Source organism: Anas acuta, chromosome 3, assembly GCF_963932015.1.
Source record: "Anas acuta chromosome 3, bAnaAcu1.1, whole genome shotgun sequence".
In the NCBI taxonomy this organism is placed as follows: domain Eukaryota; kingdom Metazoa; phylum Chordata; class Aves; order Anseriformes; family Anatidae; genus Anas; species Anas acuta.
This window is the reverse complement of record NC_088981.1, coordinates 111144374-111161345: the sequence shown is the minus strand read 5'-3', so window position 1 is coordinate 111161345 and position 16972 is coordinate 111144374. Positions and strand designations below refer to the sequence as shown.

Below are 16972 nucleotides of genomic sequence, written 5' to 3'. Positions count from 1 at the left end.
TTTTATTCAACTTCAGAAGGTTTAAGGCTCTTGCAGTGTAGGAATACAATCAGGCTTTCTTGGGTCCTAGAGCTGAAGCAGAAGGGTGAGTGTTGGTGTAGACAAGCCCGGTGTTGTGTAACCCTTATTCTCAGAAGCACATGAAATTCAAATGACGTAACCTGATGACAGTAGCAGCACACCACATTGGAATTACTTAATAGGGAACAATTACCTGAGAACTATTTGTAATTTTTTTTTTGTAGTTACAGCCAGCTGAAAAAAACATTGTTAGTTCAGGTAAGTCGCTGCTGCTTTGCAGTACCAAGAGCAGCAGATTTGACTTGGAACGTGCTGGTGGTGTTGCTTCGGCTTCAGAAGTAGCAGATGATAGCTCTGAGTTGACGCTTTGGGTGAAAATTTTCGGTGCTGATGCAGGTGGAGCTTCTAAAGTGCTGTGGCATCAGTCATGGGGCGATATCTTTAAGTGATTCAACAGGGAGCATTAAGTAATGCTTGGGAAGAACAGGAAATGGGAGTTATTCTTCTTTGTTTCTAAAAATATGACAGCTGCAATGCAAAGAAATGACATTATGGCCTTATTAATACATGCAGCAAGAATCAGAGATGTTTTCCAATGAAATTACTTTTAGTCTTCTCTTTCAGAGGTCAAGAATTTTACTAATACTCCTTTTTTTTCCACCACAGTCTTAGTGGCCTCATAATATTATGAACTTATTAATGCAGAACAACTGTCTTTTGAACTGTTCTATTCTTTAGCTCCTGGGGACTTCACACGACACTGAGATTTACGTCTAACTCCTGTGATAATGACTCCTTAAGTTCATGAAATTTGGTTATAATGTAAAAATGTCACTGGTGTGCCTTAGAGCTCAGTATTAAAGATTAAGTGACCAAATTTCAGTTGAATGTCCACTCTTTTTTTGTCTCTTATGATTTAAAAAAGATGTTTTTTCTTTAGCTAGCAAAGCCAGACTTCCTCTGAATAACACTGGGGATCCTGCAAACTAATTGTTACTTTTAAACTAATAATCCTACAACCATAATACTGTAGGTTAGGTATCTTGTGCTTCCAAATGTGTCAGCCACGTATTTTTTAAGGAGGAATGTGTTTTAACCCTTCTGTTCCCATTTGAAATAATGACATAGAGTTGTTTTTTCTTGCTTTGACTGCATAAATGCTGATCTTTTGCTTTTTTCACCCATGTGGCTTACCCCTTTCATCAAAGATAAACTACATTTCACCACTTTACAGACCTCTTTTGGTCTGTCTCCTCTCTGACTTCCATTTCACTTGGTTTGGAGGAGCAAAGCCTATGATGGGTTGTATACCTGCCCAACGTGAAAGCAAATTCTGAAAACGTAAAGCTAAGTCTGGCTGATTAATTTGCCTCCTTTACTTTTACAAACAGTGAAAGATTCCTCTCTGCTGAGCATAAGTGATTGCCCTTGTTCTGTACCTTTTCTTTTACGCTTACCTTTAGCAGCCCCTGAATGTTTTGTGTATATTCTGAACTGTTACAAGGGTCTGAACAACAAGCAAAAAGTTAAGTAGCAGCTCTTGTATCTAAAGCTGTAGATAATGTAAGAATTCTCCTCTTTCTACTTTTGCTTTGTTAGGAAGCAGATTTCACTTGTGCTTCTGATGGAAGGGTAGGAGGGGACTCAAAATTTACTTTGAGAAAGAATGCATGACAAGATTTCAGAGATAAGCTCTTAAATAACCTGCCCTGAATGTTGGTCAACGTGGTAGAAATGAGAAATAACAAAGAGAAAACACACCAAAGATCTGTGTTTTGCCTAAGTCCACACTGACACAAGTAAGAGTTGCAATGAGCTGAGAACTGCATTTTTTGAGGTGTGTGCACCCCACAGAATGGCATCGTAGGGCTCTTGTGCAATGGTTGCAAAGGATTAGAGGAGAAAATTGTGTGTCTCAAAACAGGATCTAGAAAAAGCAGCATACAGAGTGCAGAGTCATGCAAATTAGGAAGTAGGAAGCAAAGAAGGCAAGAGAGTATTTTAAGTTACCACCCATTCAGGAGCAGTTGTGTCTCACTCAGCCCCCCGGGAAGGTTACGATCTACAGCCTGGAATTCCTTCTCAGAGGTAGAAGCTCTTGTTGTTCCATCTTGGAAGTAATTTACCCTCTGTCTTTTTTTGTTGTTGTTTTTGCTTCTTTTTATTTTATTTTTTTCTTTTTAAACGAAGCAAGTGGAAGTGTTGATGTCTTTCCCTGTCTGGAATGAGGTTAGTGAACGCATTTTTTCGGGGTGTGGCAGAGCTGGGTTGGATTCCCATCCTTTCCTGAGGAAGTTCACACACACATCTAGGAGAGAGCCCTGGGATTTCAAGAGTGAACTTCCCAAGGTGGGATTCCCATTCCCTCCTTCAAAATTTCTTTTTTTGTGAGGAAGAATCAAAGCTGTGGTGGCAGGGACAGACAGGGACCTGTGTCGTTCCAGCTTGATGATGGAGATTTTCACATAGCAGGGTGAAGTCCTGAGTTTACACTGCTATTCCAAACACTGTGCGCGGGTTTCCTTAAATGGCTGTGCAATAAAATGTGGGAGTGCCTCCTCCTGAGAGGAAGGAAAGATGGATTTAGGTCTCCAGAGACAGAGAATTGAAATGGGTCTTAGTATTTTCAGTGGGTACTGTCAAATTGAGCAGCTGTCTGTAAAAAACAAACAGTAAAGAAGTAAATCCACTGATATTGACTACGCAATTGTTTTGTTTTGTTTTTTAACAGAAGCAGTGATTATTTTATTTTGCAGGGCATGCATTTTGCATGGTCAGTATATTCAGAAACACAGTGAGTCGGACAAGGTGGGCAGGAGGCTGTACCTGTGAATTCCAATGCGATTTAAACCTTTCTCAAGCTAGCAAAGTGAGCAATCCAGGTGGTAGTTGGAAACTAAATGAGGTAGGAAGAGAGGTTTTTAGGCTTGTAGGTTGGCGTACACCAGCCAAACACAAACCAAATTCCTTAAAATGAAGTCAAATGAATCTTACTGGTTTATGTGCTGTTCTTTTGTTGGAAATTTTTTTTCTGTTAACTTCTCTGGTGTTTTGACTAACACCTGAGTCAGAATGACTTCAATGGAATAAAGACTAAAACCTATTTCATCCGTGACAAGTATGGCGTTGCAACTCCTTCAAGCAGAGATGCCCAAACTGGTACCCGGACAACTTTAAATGCATTATTGAGGTGGTTCTGGATTACTTCTGTACCAGTTCTAAACTGAACTATGGGATAAAGTCCTAAAGAGGACAGTTGCTCTGGTATTTTATGCTCGTTGACTTAGCAGTCACCTACATGGAGGTGTTTTTGTTTGGAAGAAGACTTCTACCCCTTGGTGGTTGGCACTGATGAAGCTGACTTGCTTTTACTGCGTAACATCAGCAATTTTTCTCTGCTGCCACAGCAGCCACCAAAAGAGCTGGAATAGGATTTTCTTTCTTGGCATTACATGTCCAGCACCTGTAGGCAGCACATTGCGAAGGGAGGATGAGTGGGCAAGAGGAAGGAACTGGGGTCTGGTTGGCAAGGGGGAGGGAGGGGTAGGTTGGAGCATGAATTTCGGGTCCCCTTGGGAGAGGAATGTAGTTAGGAGAGTGGAGAATAAAGGTGTAAACTTATCTTTACTCCTGAATGCTGTTGGTCTGGTGCAGAGTCGTGGTACCTGGAGCAGTTGCTGCTAGCAACTTTCCCTAACTGCTCCTGCTGGTAGTGCCAAACAGTGAAGTGTGGGAATGTCTTCCGTTAAAACTAATTTAATTTTTGTCCTGGTCAATAGCTAGCAGCACTTCTGATTTTTGTTGTTCTTAATGCTCTTAAAGATCTAGTTAGATCACTGCAGTTACCTAAAATCAAATCCAGTCGTGAGTCTTTGCAATCTCACTTAAAGGCAGAATAGGAAGGATAACACAGCTGGGATGGCACTTCCTAGGGGAACAGAATTAACTAGCAGTGTCTCTGACTCAAGTCTGTAGGGTTGCTACTTCTAAAACCTTCCTTTCAAAGCATCTTGTGATTTCCAAATATGCTTAATTCATGAAAGGCCTCACCTGAATAACAAATGTGCTCTGCTGTGAGCCTCCTGCTGCAGGGAGTGCATAAACCAGAAAGTGCAAAACAGTGGGGATGGAAAATTATACATAATTAGCTCAGTAGCAAATAACTGTAATTATGCTTTTTACAGCAAATACTCGTTGGAAGCAATACTTTTTTCTGTTCTGTCGTAATCACTGTTTGGAGGCAAGTCGCTGTATGGCAGTGAGCAAAGAAGGGGCCTCGTCACTTAGGGTTAAGTAAAGTATTTAATGCTCCTCTATTTTTGTTTTCGTCTTGAAATGTCAAAATGTTAACTAAGGCTTGCAGTGCAGTTACTCACTGTAGCAGAGGGGAGCAGGAAGAGCTAGTGATCTGCTGGCTTCAAAGATCCACTTACTCTGTGTTACTGATGCGGATGGGCGTTGCGAAGCTGAATGCAGTCTGTGTTCAAAGGGCCAGGTCAGTGTGTCCAACTCCATGAAGAAAATCGATTCTTGGCCTGCCAAGGTGTTGTGTTATTATTTATATGTTTAAAATCAGTAGACTTTTCTACACAAATGTCTTGAGCAAAGACTGATGCTGGGCTGTGCTGGTTTATAATGCCTTACTGACGCTTAACAAAGCAGAGAACCACATGGGTATCACGTTATTGCTGTCTGCTTTGCCAATACCAGCAGTTCTTGTATCACCCAGTTCTACAGGTGTTGCAAAGGGGGAATCAGCCAACTGCTGCTGTGGAGCCTGTCCTTGCTAGTGGGCTCTTACAGCAGAAATTCTCAGTGTGACTCCTTGCAGTCTGTGAGGGAGGCAGAAGAGTAGGAGTGAGTCCAGCCGTGCAGCTCCTACAGCGCTTGCTCGCTTCCAGTCACAAGTGGTGCGCCAGAACCTGATGCACCAGGCCTTCGTTCCTCCTGAAACTATGTGGCTGTGGTTTCCCTGCGAAATACTTTGGGGAAAAAAAAAAAAAAAGAAAAAAGAAAAAAGAAAAAAAGGCTTAGGTATAAATATTAACAAAGGCTGTGGTAAGGCTGTTCTTCATAAAATGGCAAACAAAAAATAAGCCTACAATGGAAAAGAGAGTAGTGTTTTTTTCCTTTTTTTTTTTTTTTTTTTTCCTTTTTCCTGCGTTCTGCCCAGCTCTAATGCTTTCTTAATACTTCAGCACAGTCTCAAGTTCCCCCCTCCTTCTTGCGGTCTCTTTATTTCTCAGCTTGTCTCAGTTCTAATCAATACTGAGAGCAGAAGCTGCAGTTCGGCACATCTGACACAGTTAGTGCTTTAAGCATTAGGAGCAGTCAGATCACTTGTTTACAAGAACTTGTGGTCCTGCTATTTATACACAACATCCCAGTTTTCCTGTTTTCGCCCTATATGGCAGCAGGGCTCACTGTAGCCTACACTGTTCAGTAGGACACTTGATACAGCTCTGTTATGGGGTGGATTTCATGCTGTTCCTGACATGGCTTCTTAGGGCATTTCTGTATGTCATTAGATTTCCCTGTAGTGTTATAAGGTTATTTGGAAATGTAGAGCTTTTGCTGTCGTTAATGATTAAAAGTTATCAGAGCTGTCTTAAAACGAGTAAGTTTTGCCTAAAGTGACGTTTTCCTGAGATTTCTCCCTGTAAATAAACGTTGCACACCTGTGTCCTAAAGGTGCAAGATACTTTTACGGGTGGTAAGAGCAATTTGATTCGGAATGTGTGGAAAGTGAACTCCTTTTAACTTTGATACATGCATCATACCTGAGCCTTCGGGGCATGCCGTGGAAACTCAGCAGGCAGAATGCTTGTTGAAGGCAAGCGAATCCTTTGAAAAGGATTGTTTCTGTGAAAAAACGTGAGCTTGGAGTTTACTGGGCTGTTTCCCCCTTCCCTCCTCCCCTAAAAGCAGTTAATGGGGAGAAATTATGTTGCAGAGACGCTTTTATTTTCTCTTTTTTAGCTTCAGTACAACTTCTGAATCAGTCCTCAGTTTGGTGTAACCCTGGTGTCAGAAGGGAAGGGAATTTGACAATGATGTTTAACTTTGTTACTGTAAGTTATAAATAGCTTTTAAAATATGTATCTTGAGATTGAGAGGGTTTAAGAGTGAATCAGTGAGTTATCAGACGTTGTGCATTGTACCTTGTAATTACTAATTTAAAAACTCAAGAAGTGGCCTGCAAAAAAAAGAAAATAAAGTATGTTGGAGGAATGATCAGCCTCAATGGCTGAAGGCCACACATCTGTAAATCTGCAGCAAGGCACGGACAGGTGGAGGTTTCTGTCGGCGTGGAGCTCTGCTGCTCTTTGCTCTGGGGATGCTGGGGATGTTCTTCAGCATCCCACTTCTCTCTCCTGGCTTTGCCTTCTCTTTTAGCATTCCTTGACAGAACAGCTTTTGCAGAGAAATGTGCTTTAGAAATGTTTAATAACATCGAAAGCATTTGTCGGGAAAGCTATTTATAGACTTCAAGTGTCTCTTGCTAGGTTGCTGATAGGGCCTAGGAAGGGCTGCTGGAAGCAACCTAAAAATACCCAAATTCATTTTAGAATTCCTCTCTCGGAATAGATCCATGCCTCCTTTTTGCATCTTTCTGCAGCTGATGTCAAATGACACCCTGGGAGATTATTTGGACTCATCAGTTGTTTCCGTGTGTGTGTGTTCTGTATATGCAGAATATGTTCATATATATTTTATTTATATGAATGTATAACGTACGTGTCTGTGTATACATAAAAAAAAATGCCCGGGAGTGTCTGGTGTCTTACTGATACTGCTCAGAAATGTGTTAGTTTAAAAAAATATATATTTTTTCTGTATTGGACAGTTATGTATAGCACCACAGAGCAAGGCAACTGCAGATAAAATACTGTTCTTCACTCATTTTGGGGGGGAACCAAGTGCACGTGTGGCTGTGATGTTTACAGGTGATCCAGTGAGAATGAATGGCTTATGTCCTGTTACAGTTTCCTGATGTTAGATGTTGTTTATAGGATCTATAAATTTGTAAATGTTTATTAAAATGAAATTATAAATAGTGTATAAACATATAGAGAGAGGGTTGCTGACACTTGACCCCAGGTATCTTAATTTCTTCATTTATTCATTATTTTTATTTCAGAAATGCACAATGCTCCCCTGTCCACAAGTAAAACTGGAGTGCTTTCCAGTTGTGGGGTTTTCATGACACGATGCACAGTAGTTTCCTTGGGGGTGGGTGAGCATGGGGTCATGATTTTTCTGTACTTAAAGTCCATGGTTGTGCTGAGAAGGTGCAGGGTTTTTTTGGTGTGGGAGGAAAGTCTGAAGAGGGGATGACAGAGGGGTCTGCGATGTGATGCACTTGCTGGAGTTGGGGCAACAGTGATCAGCTGCAGAACTTCATTTCTCTAGCTTCATCCTGAACAATAGTTTCTCCATGTAGTTTGCAGGATAATGATGTGTAAGCTTTAGTGTTCGACTAAAATTCTCTCACTCAAAGCAAGAGCTCTCTGTACTGTCTTAATTTGATGTATGTAAAGCAATGCTTGTGCTTATCCCCCAGATAAGTTGTAAGTATTAGTTTATAGTTCGCAATGCCAAAAAAATAATAACCCCTACAGGTACTCTTATACATACTGGATAAACAAGACAAGTTGTAGTGCTCTGACATTTCTTGTTAGCATTTTAATGAGACCTCCCCCCTTAAATGCTGCTGTTGAGTCTTCCTTCAGTAGCCCAAGAAAAGAAATAACTTCATGGTGTTGGTTATGGAAAACTGACTGCAAGATTTATTAGAACGAGTTCTTTTTTTTTTTTTTTTCTCCTCCCAGAATACATCATATAAGAACATTTTTTTGTAAATTGCGTTGGAGTAGCTGAGTGTGCGAATTTGAATAGAGATTGTTCTTCCAATTTTCTCAACAGAAGCGTTCTCTTACGGAGCTGCACGCTGAACTTTTTAACGATATACATAAATATTTACCAGGGAGCGCTGGAAAAGATGTGTGAGGACACGGAGTCTGTCTCCTCACCAGGGGAGGATTGTTCCCCACGCCATATGTCCTGACATGTTGTCAACTGTTTGTGTACGTTATGCAGGAGCTGCTGAACAGTTGGTACTGTTTTCCTTTAAGAATGTGCCACTAGGTTCAAGACTGCACTGCACACCCTATAAAAAAAAATAATAAATAAATAAATAAAAATCCCCCGCCCCCTCCCAAATGTAAATTCAGCTTGTTCAGCAGCAGCCTGAAGCCCTGCATTGTTTGCTATCGGAAGTGGGAGCTAAAGGGGACAGACATTCCCCCTGCTCAGCGGGAGCGCGCAGCGACGTTTTGCCCTTGTTGCATTATTAATGGCACAATGTTTTTATGTTGCAGATGGCTAAGAGCTAGCGAGGCAGATTCAAGACCATGATGGCTCAGTTTCCCACAGCCATGAATGGTGAGTAGCTGGGTTCGGTTTGTTTAGGTCGGGGTGGGGATGTTTGTCTTTATTTTTCGTTTAAATGCTGATATTGAAAATAGCTGATTTTAGTACCTGCAGCAGCGATACGGTCAGTCTGCTGCAGTTTGCTTCCTGTAGCCCAACTCTGACTGTACGACTGGGAGAAAATGAGTACGAGCATTACTGTGGCATAATTTAGATACAGATATGCCTGGAGCATCTAGAAATCTCGGATTATCTAAAGGGTTGAGGAATGTGTGACTTGTATTATGAATACTGGTTGACTTCAAGTGGGGAATATGCAAAGTAATAGTTGATTAAACTTGCATACCTTTTGTGTTACGTAAATCAGCACAGAATCTGTTTCATTGCAATATATTATGCTATTTAATTTAAGCCAAATATATTTGAACTTATTAAGCGATTTACTACTATTTACTAAAATAATCAGACTTTCTTTAAAAAGAAAGTTAAGATTTTTCCTCTTAATTTTGCACCCCATGTAATACAGAAACTTTTGGATTTGTTCCTTGTTGATTTTCTTTCAAAGATGTATGAGAGATGAAGCTTGAAAACTGTGTGTGTTCATGTGTATATGTATATAACGGAGCTTGTTATTATGAAAGCAAGCTTACTTGTAAAGTCACAAGTTGAAAATATCTGCTAAGAAATTTAATGGTTATGTGGTGCTGTCTACAGAGCTGGCCAAAATGAAAAGACAAATATAGCAGCAATGCTTTGCACTTCAGGTATTCCAAATACTGAGTGGAATTTTTTTTTTTTTTTTTTTAAAACAAGTATTTCTTATCTCATTTATCTGTGAAGGTTACTGCAGGACTGAGAAGTCTTTATTTAACAAATTGAGTCATCGCTGCTAAGATGAGTTAGGTAAATAAGGTAAAGTGGTTTTTAGCAAACGAAGTGTGTTCAGATTTCAAATTTAAACTCTTACGCATTTCACATGTGCATAAAACATCTTGTGAAACAATTTGTGTGATCAACACCTTTTTTATGCAGTCAGCTGCAGTTTGATCTGGACTTTGTTTCACAGACTTAATAAAAAGAGAAGTAAAAGGGGTTGATGTATCACATACAATAGTGAAAGTATCAGATTTCCTTCCACTTGGGCATAATGAAAAAACATTTTTTAATTGTCACATACTCATACTCTTTGGTCCCCAATTTAAAACAAGCAAACGAACAAAAACCACTGTTCACGGAGGTTACCGCTTTATGTTCTTGGCTGCCTTTGTGGTTGATCTATGCATAAAGTATTTTCTGTCTTTTTGGCTTGGCTCTTTACTCCTTGATGCTGCTGGAGGACAGCAGTGAGCAGGTACATGACTCAATCTCAGAAATCTGTTAGTTTGGGAGACTGGCCCTGGATCTGGAATCCCTTGAACGTACTCTCCATCGGCCTAAAAGGGAACTGTGCCAAAAGATGCAGATTTATTCTGTCAGTAACAGAATTTTTCTATGTTTAGTGAGAGAATGTAAGAGCGATACCAGGCAACAGTTAAATTGTTCCCCCTCACGTAAATTTAAATGATTGCATGTAGTTTTGCAGTCATTTGTCATCAGAATTTGATTAAATTTGAAACAAGTCATGTGGGTTAAAAAGAGTAGTTTCAGTGTGATTTCTGAATAAATACTGAGAACTCTGCAACTGAAATCATTCTTCCCTAATCCACATCCCCTTTTCTGCTACTTCCTACTAGTGTTTTCATTCAGAGTAGATCACCTACGTTTACCACTCACTGCTTCAGTGGAAACCTCTAATTATGGTAGTAGACCTAGGTAGTGAGTGACTTCAAGCACTGGATGAAGAACGAGGTTATGCATGTGGCAAGTAAAGTGCTGCAGCCCAAGTGGAGGGCACTGGCTGCCTGCCACACCTTGGTATTAGCAGGGCATTGACCCTTTTGTTTTGTACTCTACCAGGGGGAAATGGTTTTCTTCTGGGAAGGAACCCCTGTCCTCAGCAAGGTACAATATACCTAGCTTTTAGATCATCGGTTACATAAGACGTGAAGTAGTTTCTGTTTCAGGATTATTTTTGGCATTCAATGTTAAAATTAAGTGGATATTGTGGAGCAGGCGTGTGCATGAGCGAGTGGTTACAAGGTACAGGATTACATTGAGTTGGAGAAGTGCAGGGTTTAAATGATGAAGCAAGATGCTCAGATCAGCTCAAACAACTACAAGCAGAAGATGCTACAACTCCTTGTCTCCCAGTCTGAGCAGAGAAAGTGAAGTCTGCAGGATCTCATGAAGGCTGGCTTAGCTGTGTGCTGGAGTTCGAGACCTGAGGCTCACCTTGAGCTGTTATTCAGAATCCACCTCCACCAGAACAGGTTCTCAAGACTCTCCAGCCTCAGCATGTGGCTGATGGCCAAAGTGCGTGTTAGGCTGAGAACTGGCATATTCTTTTTTAATTATGTGGCCACATGTAAACTTCAGCTTATTGAGACATTGTATGCTCCTGGGACACATGCTCTTGTTAAACCACTTACCTTACCTCTCTAAAGACATGAAAGTATGCAGTAAACATCGACAAACAAGTTGCCTTTGACCTTCCATTTCTGTCCAAGGTGACCTTTGTGGATGTCTTGCTAGCAGGCTGGAATTTCAGAGGAGAAGCAGGACATGAAGAGTGTATGTTGATTTTGTACGGAGCTCAGGGTGGACCCAGCAGTTCCCAGAAATTTATCTCATGCAGAATGTAAAGGTTGTGATGACATTTTATGTGAACAGGCAAGGCTGAGTAATGCCTTTCTTCTTGTGTGGAAAGGCTGCCGATTACAAAGCATATATATAACACCAGATGGATCACAGACATTTGACTATAGCTCTGTGAAGTCCAAGTCTATCACATAGCTACTCCAGGCGTATCTATCTCCCCAGTCTGCAAATTAGTATTCCCTACTCAGCATCTTGTTTTATCCTGTAACTGTCTGAATATTGATCATCATCTCTGGGGAAAATGATAAATCCAGATTCCTGTGGTTTATTCTCCTTACATGCAGTTATTTTTCCCTCTAGACAAAGCTTTTCTAACATTTCATCCCAAGTCTTGTAAAAGTGGCATTTAGTTAAATTAAATCATGAGTACCTTCAAATGAGTACCTTTTAAAGAAGTTAATACATTCATAACAAACAAAAGTTAAAAGGATAGAGGCTGTAATAGAATTAAATGCATTTCCACTTAATTTAACTCTGTGATTGCTGTATTAATCACAAAGCAGGAAAGGTGGTCTTCACTGCCATGGGATGCCTTCTGCTACAGCCTGAGAGCAGTTGCAAGATGTTACTCTTCTCCTAACTCTCTTTAGGCTAGAATTTCTCAGGGTTTAATATCCACACTGATGCTGAATTTTGGTTTGGGGAAAATTTAATCTCCACAGTCCAGCTGGAACAAGGAAGGCAGTATTTGCCGATCAGTATCTTTCACAATTTCCTTAAGTACCATTGGAATTTTTGGGCTGTGCTTTTTTTGTTTATGTTTTTATTTGTCCTTCCTCTTCCCTCCTACCACCTGTTTCCTTTGATATAATTTATTGTGGTCTAGCAGGAAAATTCCTCTGATAAGCTGAGGTGCAAAAAGGAATGCTCAGAACTCTTATTTCACCTTCTTTGCAAACTTTGTAAGTCAAGCTGGATTTTATGCTGCTGGAAATACAATTCACAGCAGATTGTCCTGGTTCCACCGATACATTCTATGGAATTCTATTTCCCTGGTCATCACAGCTCAATTTAAAGCTTCATGAATGCAACGTGACTTTTAACCCAACTCTAAAGAAGCTATAGGCTTGGATATCAGCAAGTGTAGGTAAAGATACTGAACTGAATTAGAGCTTGCAAAGAAAATGTCAGGATTTGTTCTCCTACATCAAAGAAGGGAAATAAATTCAAAGACAAAGACAAAAAAATTTCCATGGCCTCGCTTATAAACTATTCCTTCCTCTCAGTTCTCAGTGAGGACATTGGTGTCAGCTGATACAGAGCAAAATTTGCATGCTCAAATCACAAGGATATATATCTTCCACCTTCAGACTCTCAAAAAAAAAAAAAAAAAAAGGATTCCAATACTATGTGCAATATCACATGTTTTCTGTAGTCCTAAAAAGTCAGAAATAGTGATACATGATTGCGGAGTAGCAATTGTCCTGTTCATATTTAATTACGGGGATAACATGATTCACATGGAAGATGTAGGAGGAAATAATAGGACATGGACGTTAAATGCAATAAGTGGAAGTAGGTTTTAATGAAGGTTGCACCTTATGCTTTCTGTAATAACTGAATTTTGTAGCTGGAGTGTAACAAATCTCATATTTGGACTTTATTAGAGGAAGAACTGTCCGAAAGGGAGAGAAAATTGAAGTATTAGACTAGGAGGTCAGAACAGTGAAATTCTCCATGGATTTTTATCTTGGAACCAGACTTTGCTGTTTATTATTTATGGAAGCATCCATTAGTTAAAAGCAAGCGTAGGCTGGTTAAATTTGTTGATGATACAAACTTAGGAGTCATTTTCCAGAGAGACTTATACAGGATCCACTGCATATCATTGGTTCAATTTCATCATGTTTCTGTTATGCTGTCCTCAAATAGCTTTTTAGTCATCCCATGATAGGCTAGAAGAATTTCTGCTGGATGCTCGCTGCTCAGGATTTGGCTATGACTAAGGAGAAAGGCAACAGGATGTATTAGATGATCACGTTATAATTACGTGATTCGAGGGAAAGGAAATGCATCCTGAACTGTGATGGGTGAAATGAGAAATCCTGTGTGCTCTTGCATAAGGCTGGAGAGAGACATCTTCGGGGATACCAGGCAGAGCTTGGACTAAATGCTTAAGGAAGGACAAAACAAAAATAAATTAATAGGTGCAGTTAGGCCTCAGCGTCATCCAAGCGAAATGAATTAAGTATTGAGAAAGACTAAAGAGATTGCCTTGGTTAACCTACCAAAATAAAAGCTTACTGCTTTTTAAAAATTGTATTTACTTTACTGTAAATAAATTTGATCTTTATTTTACTTGTTAGGAAGGTAAATATTAAGGAGGGAAAATATTTTTCTTTCAGTATAGCGATAGCACAAGGTTAAATAGAGATGAATCAGCTGCTAGTGTGTTGGTGTGGAAATCACAGAATCACTTAGGCTTGAAAAGACCTCCAAGATCATCATCTCAGCCATTAACCTATGACCTAGCACTGCCAAGCCTACCACTAAACCTTGTCCCTAAGCACCACATCTACACAGCCTTCAAATACCTCCAGGGATGGTGACTCAACCGCTTCTCTGGGCAGCCTCTTCCGATGCCTCACAACTATTTCTGTGAAGAAATGTTTCTAATATCCAACCTGAACCTCCCCGGCACCGCTTGAGGCCATTCCCTCTAGTCGTATCACTGGTTACCTGTGAGAAGAGGCTGACCCCCAGCTCCCCACCCCTTCCTTTCAGGCAGTTGCAGAGAGCAACGAGGTCTGCCCTGAGCCTCCTTTCCTCCAGACTAAACACCCCAAGTGCTCTCATAAGACTTATTCTGTAGACCAAAAAAGAATCTCTTCCCCCATTTCCTCCACTGGGGCCTTGCACACCTTATGTGTGCCAAAGCTCCACCAGCCTCAGCCACACTCAGTCGACCGTGATGGCCGTGGGTGACAAAGGGACCTCGCAGCCCTCAGCGCCAGCCCCTGAGCCCAACATGGCCGCCCAAACCCCATCTGCCATGACTGACATCAGCCAAATTGGGACATTTCTGCCAGCAAGGACTAAAAACCTCCTAAACAAACCAACAAAAGAAACCTAAATGTTAATTAATAACCTAGCAAAGGTTTTAGATCCTCATCCCCTGAGTTAATTTAAGGTTATAACTGCCCCGTCTTCCTTTTAGAATTGTGTTAGGTTTTATAAAGTAAGATTTCAGTAAGTGGAGAACTGAAGGTATTCTTTAATGTAGAATAATGCTGTATTGCAAGCTGCTTTATTAATTTGGAGTATCAGTGAAACTTCCACATGATTTTGTTGTTCTTCAAAGCATATGGAAAAACAAATCTGCAAACACAGGAAGATCTACAAGTACTTCCCCGAAAGGAAGCCAGAGCCTGAAGGTTTCACTGATGGGACTCAGAAACAAATCTACCACATGGCAGAGCTTCAAAGGGCTTTAATCGTTAAAAATTTAGTTTTCTCAAAAATTACATCTGCTTCATATAGTTGGTGCAATTTATTTTTTTTTTGGTGTCAGGTGAAATGCTGCTTTTTTTAGCAGCTGCTAACTACCATGTCTTCTGTGGTCATTATGGCCCATCCATGTGGAACAGGCCATAGATAAGACTAATTGGTATTGGCAGAATGAGTTCAGGTTTAGCCTGCTAATTATAATGTCAAGAATAAACCATTTTTAGGCATTGTTCATTTTCTATCAGATGTATTTATACAGTGCTGTGTCACTTTAATTAGGAATCTTGTAGGTTCAGGCTATGCTGGATCAGTTGTTGAAGACATCTGCTGCTTTTCTTAGAATTGGACAATGACCTTAAGTTATAACTGAGATAGATTTCCAGTGTTTTACCCCTTCTATCTTTAAAAAAAAAATACAAAAATAAAAAATAAAAAAGGAAAGGAAAGAAAAAAAGGTTCAATTGACTGGTTTCTTATCATTACAAAATAAAATTATTGAGTTTAAAGCAGGCAGAAAATGTGTGTTTTTTTTTGTTGTTTGTTTTGTTTGTTTGTTTTTGGTGGTGGTTGTGTGTTTTTTCTGTTTGTTTTTGTTGTTTGTTTGTTTCTACCTAATGACCGGCATAGTTTGGAACTCATTGTATGAAGGTGCCTTGGAACCTAAAGCTCCAAATACTTGGAACCAAAGCTTGTGGAGGAAAGATCTATGCCTTGGCTACTTGGCTGTTAAATGCAATTCTTCTGATGCCTCTTTTGGCTCAAGAAATCTCCGAGATTGCTGATTTCTAAAAGTTAAGGGTGTATAATACCCAGGGAAGGACTCTATTTCTAATTCTCTAAGTGAACATGAGCTACTGTGGAAACAGGGTTAGGGACTTTGGTGTGACCCAATAGTAAACATCTTACATTCTTAAATGAGTCATATTGTCATTTATTTAGTTTAAAATCAACCTCTTTAGGGTGCTGGGAAAGTAATATTGTATGTGTACAACACCACTACACAACTAATACAACTATAGTCAGTAGTGTATGTATACGGACTGTAGTTGGAAATTCTGCTAATTAGTAATGTAACATTATAATGAGTACTCTTTAAGGAAACTCTTATTTTTGATTTTGTTACCTTTGTGTTTTTTCCAACTCTCTCTATGTGTTTTCTGTGTATCAGGACTAGAAATTATAAAGAGGCTGACAGGAATGATCAAAGCTACAGAACAGCTTTCATATGAGGAGAAACTACATTGACTGGGACCTTTCAGCTTGGAAAAGAAACAATGGGAATGCTGGATACAGTAAATGTCTATAAAATCACCTTGAGAAGGTGACAAGGGAGTGGTAATTGATCTCTCATAATACAGGAATTAACCAGTATCAAGTGAAAATAGTATTGGCAGGTATCAAACTTTGCACAGTGTCAAGTAAACAGTGAAAGCTGTAGGAAGCTGGATGCCAAACAGTTACTTGGATTCTGTACATAGATGGATTTTGCTCCCATTAATGAGGTATCACGTCTGGATCAGGAGCTACATTGGAGGCTGAGAAAATATGCTGAGGAAATAAACACTACGTGCTTACTTCATTCTCTCCTTCTGTGCCAGGTGTTGAGCTTGGGAGCCAGGTACTCAGCTGGATGAATATTCGTGTACTTAGCTAGGTGAATATTTGGTCTGAACTGGCAGGGTCTTTACTGTGATTTGTTTCGTAAATTATCTCCTAATTTATTTTATTCCACAGATTACTCAGGAAATGCCTCTTCATTCTCCTTCTGTCTCACCCTTCCTGTCTGACTTCTTATTTGGTGGTTCTTTTATTTTCCTCTTGGTCCCAGACTTCCTCTTCAAGTCTGAGAACCTGGGAATGTCGTTTTTACTCTAATAGCCTGAGAATGAAGAGAACTACAAAAGTTACTATAAAGGATATAACATTCTTTGTACAGAAATCTGCTCTGATTTTATGTCAGCTTATGTTTTTGTAGGAGGATCATTTCCTGTACTCAACCTAATTTCAAGGTTCATTTTGCATCCTCTTCCTTGGTATTTGTACTGCCAGTGTTTCTCCCAGTGCTAAAAGATTTATTACTTGCTGCAGATGGCAACTGACCTGAATCTTATTAGTTTTGCTGCATTCCATAGAGATTTGCTAGACAATAATTAAACAAATTATCCTTTTGTAACTTTTTAATTAATTAGTAGGGTTTTTGTGAAGGCTGGTGATCAGCAGTGTAAAAGAAATCAGTCTTCAGAAATAGAAGACTTCAGTCTAAACACTGGAAGATTTTTTCCTCAACAATGATGATTAAAACCTTTGAATTTTC

General features: G+C 39.8%; 1 protein-coding gene across 8 annotated transcripts in view; it reads left to right on the top strand.

Annotated features, from left to right (window-relative positions):
- Positions 1-16972, top strand: part of ITSN2 (intersectin 2) — a 78595-nt gene that overhangs the window by 5142 nt on the left and 56481 nt on the right. For 7 of the 8 annotated variants that reach the window (XM_068678743.1, XM_068678744.1, XM_068678748.1 and 4 more), the window contains one exon: positions 8403-8466. In XM_068678743.1, coding sequence (XP_068534844.1) covers positions 8436-8466 — 31 coding nt within the window. In that variant the 5' untranslated portion in view covers positions 8403-8435. Of the gene's footprint in view, positions 1-2053; positions 2110-8402; positions 8467-16972 lie in introns of those variants that run through there. The other variant, XM_068678745.1, reaches the window with a different exon arrangement.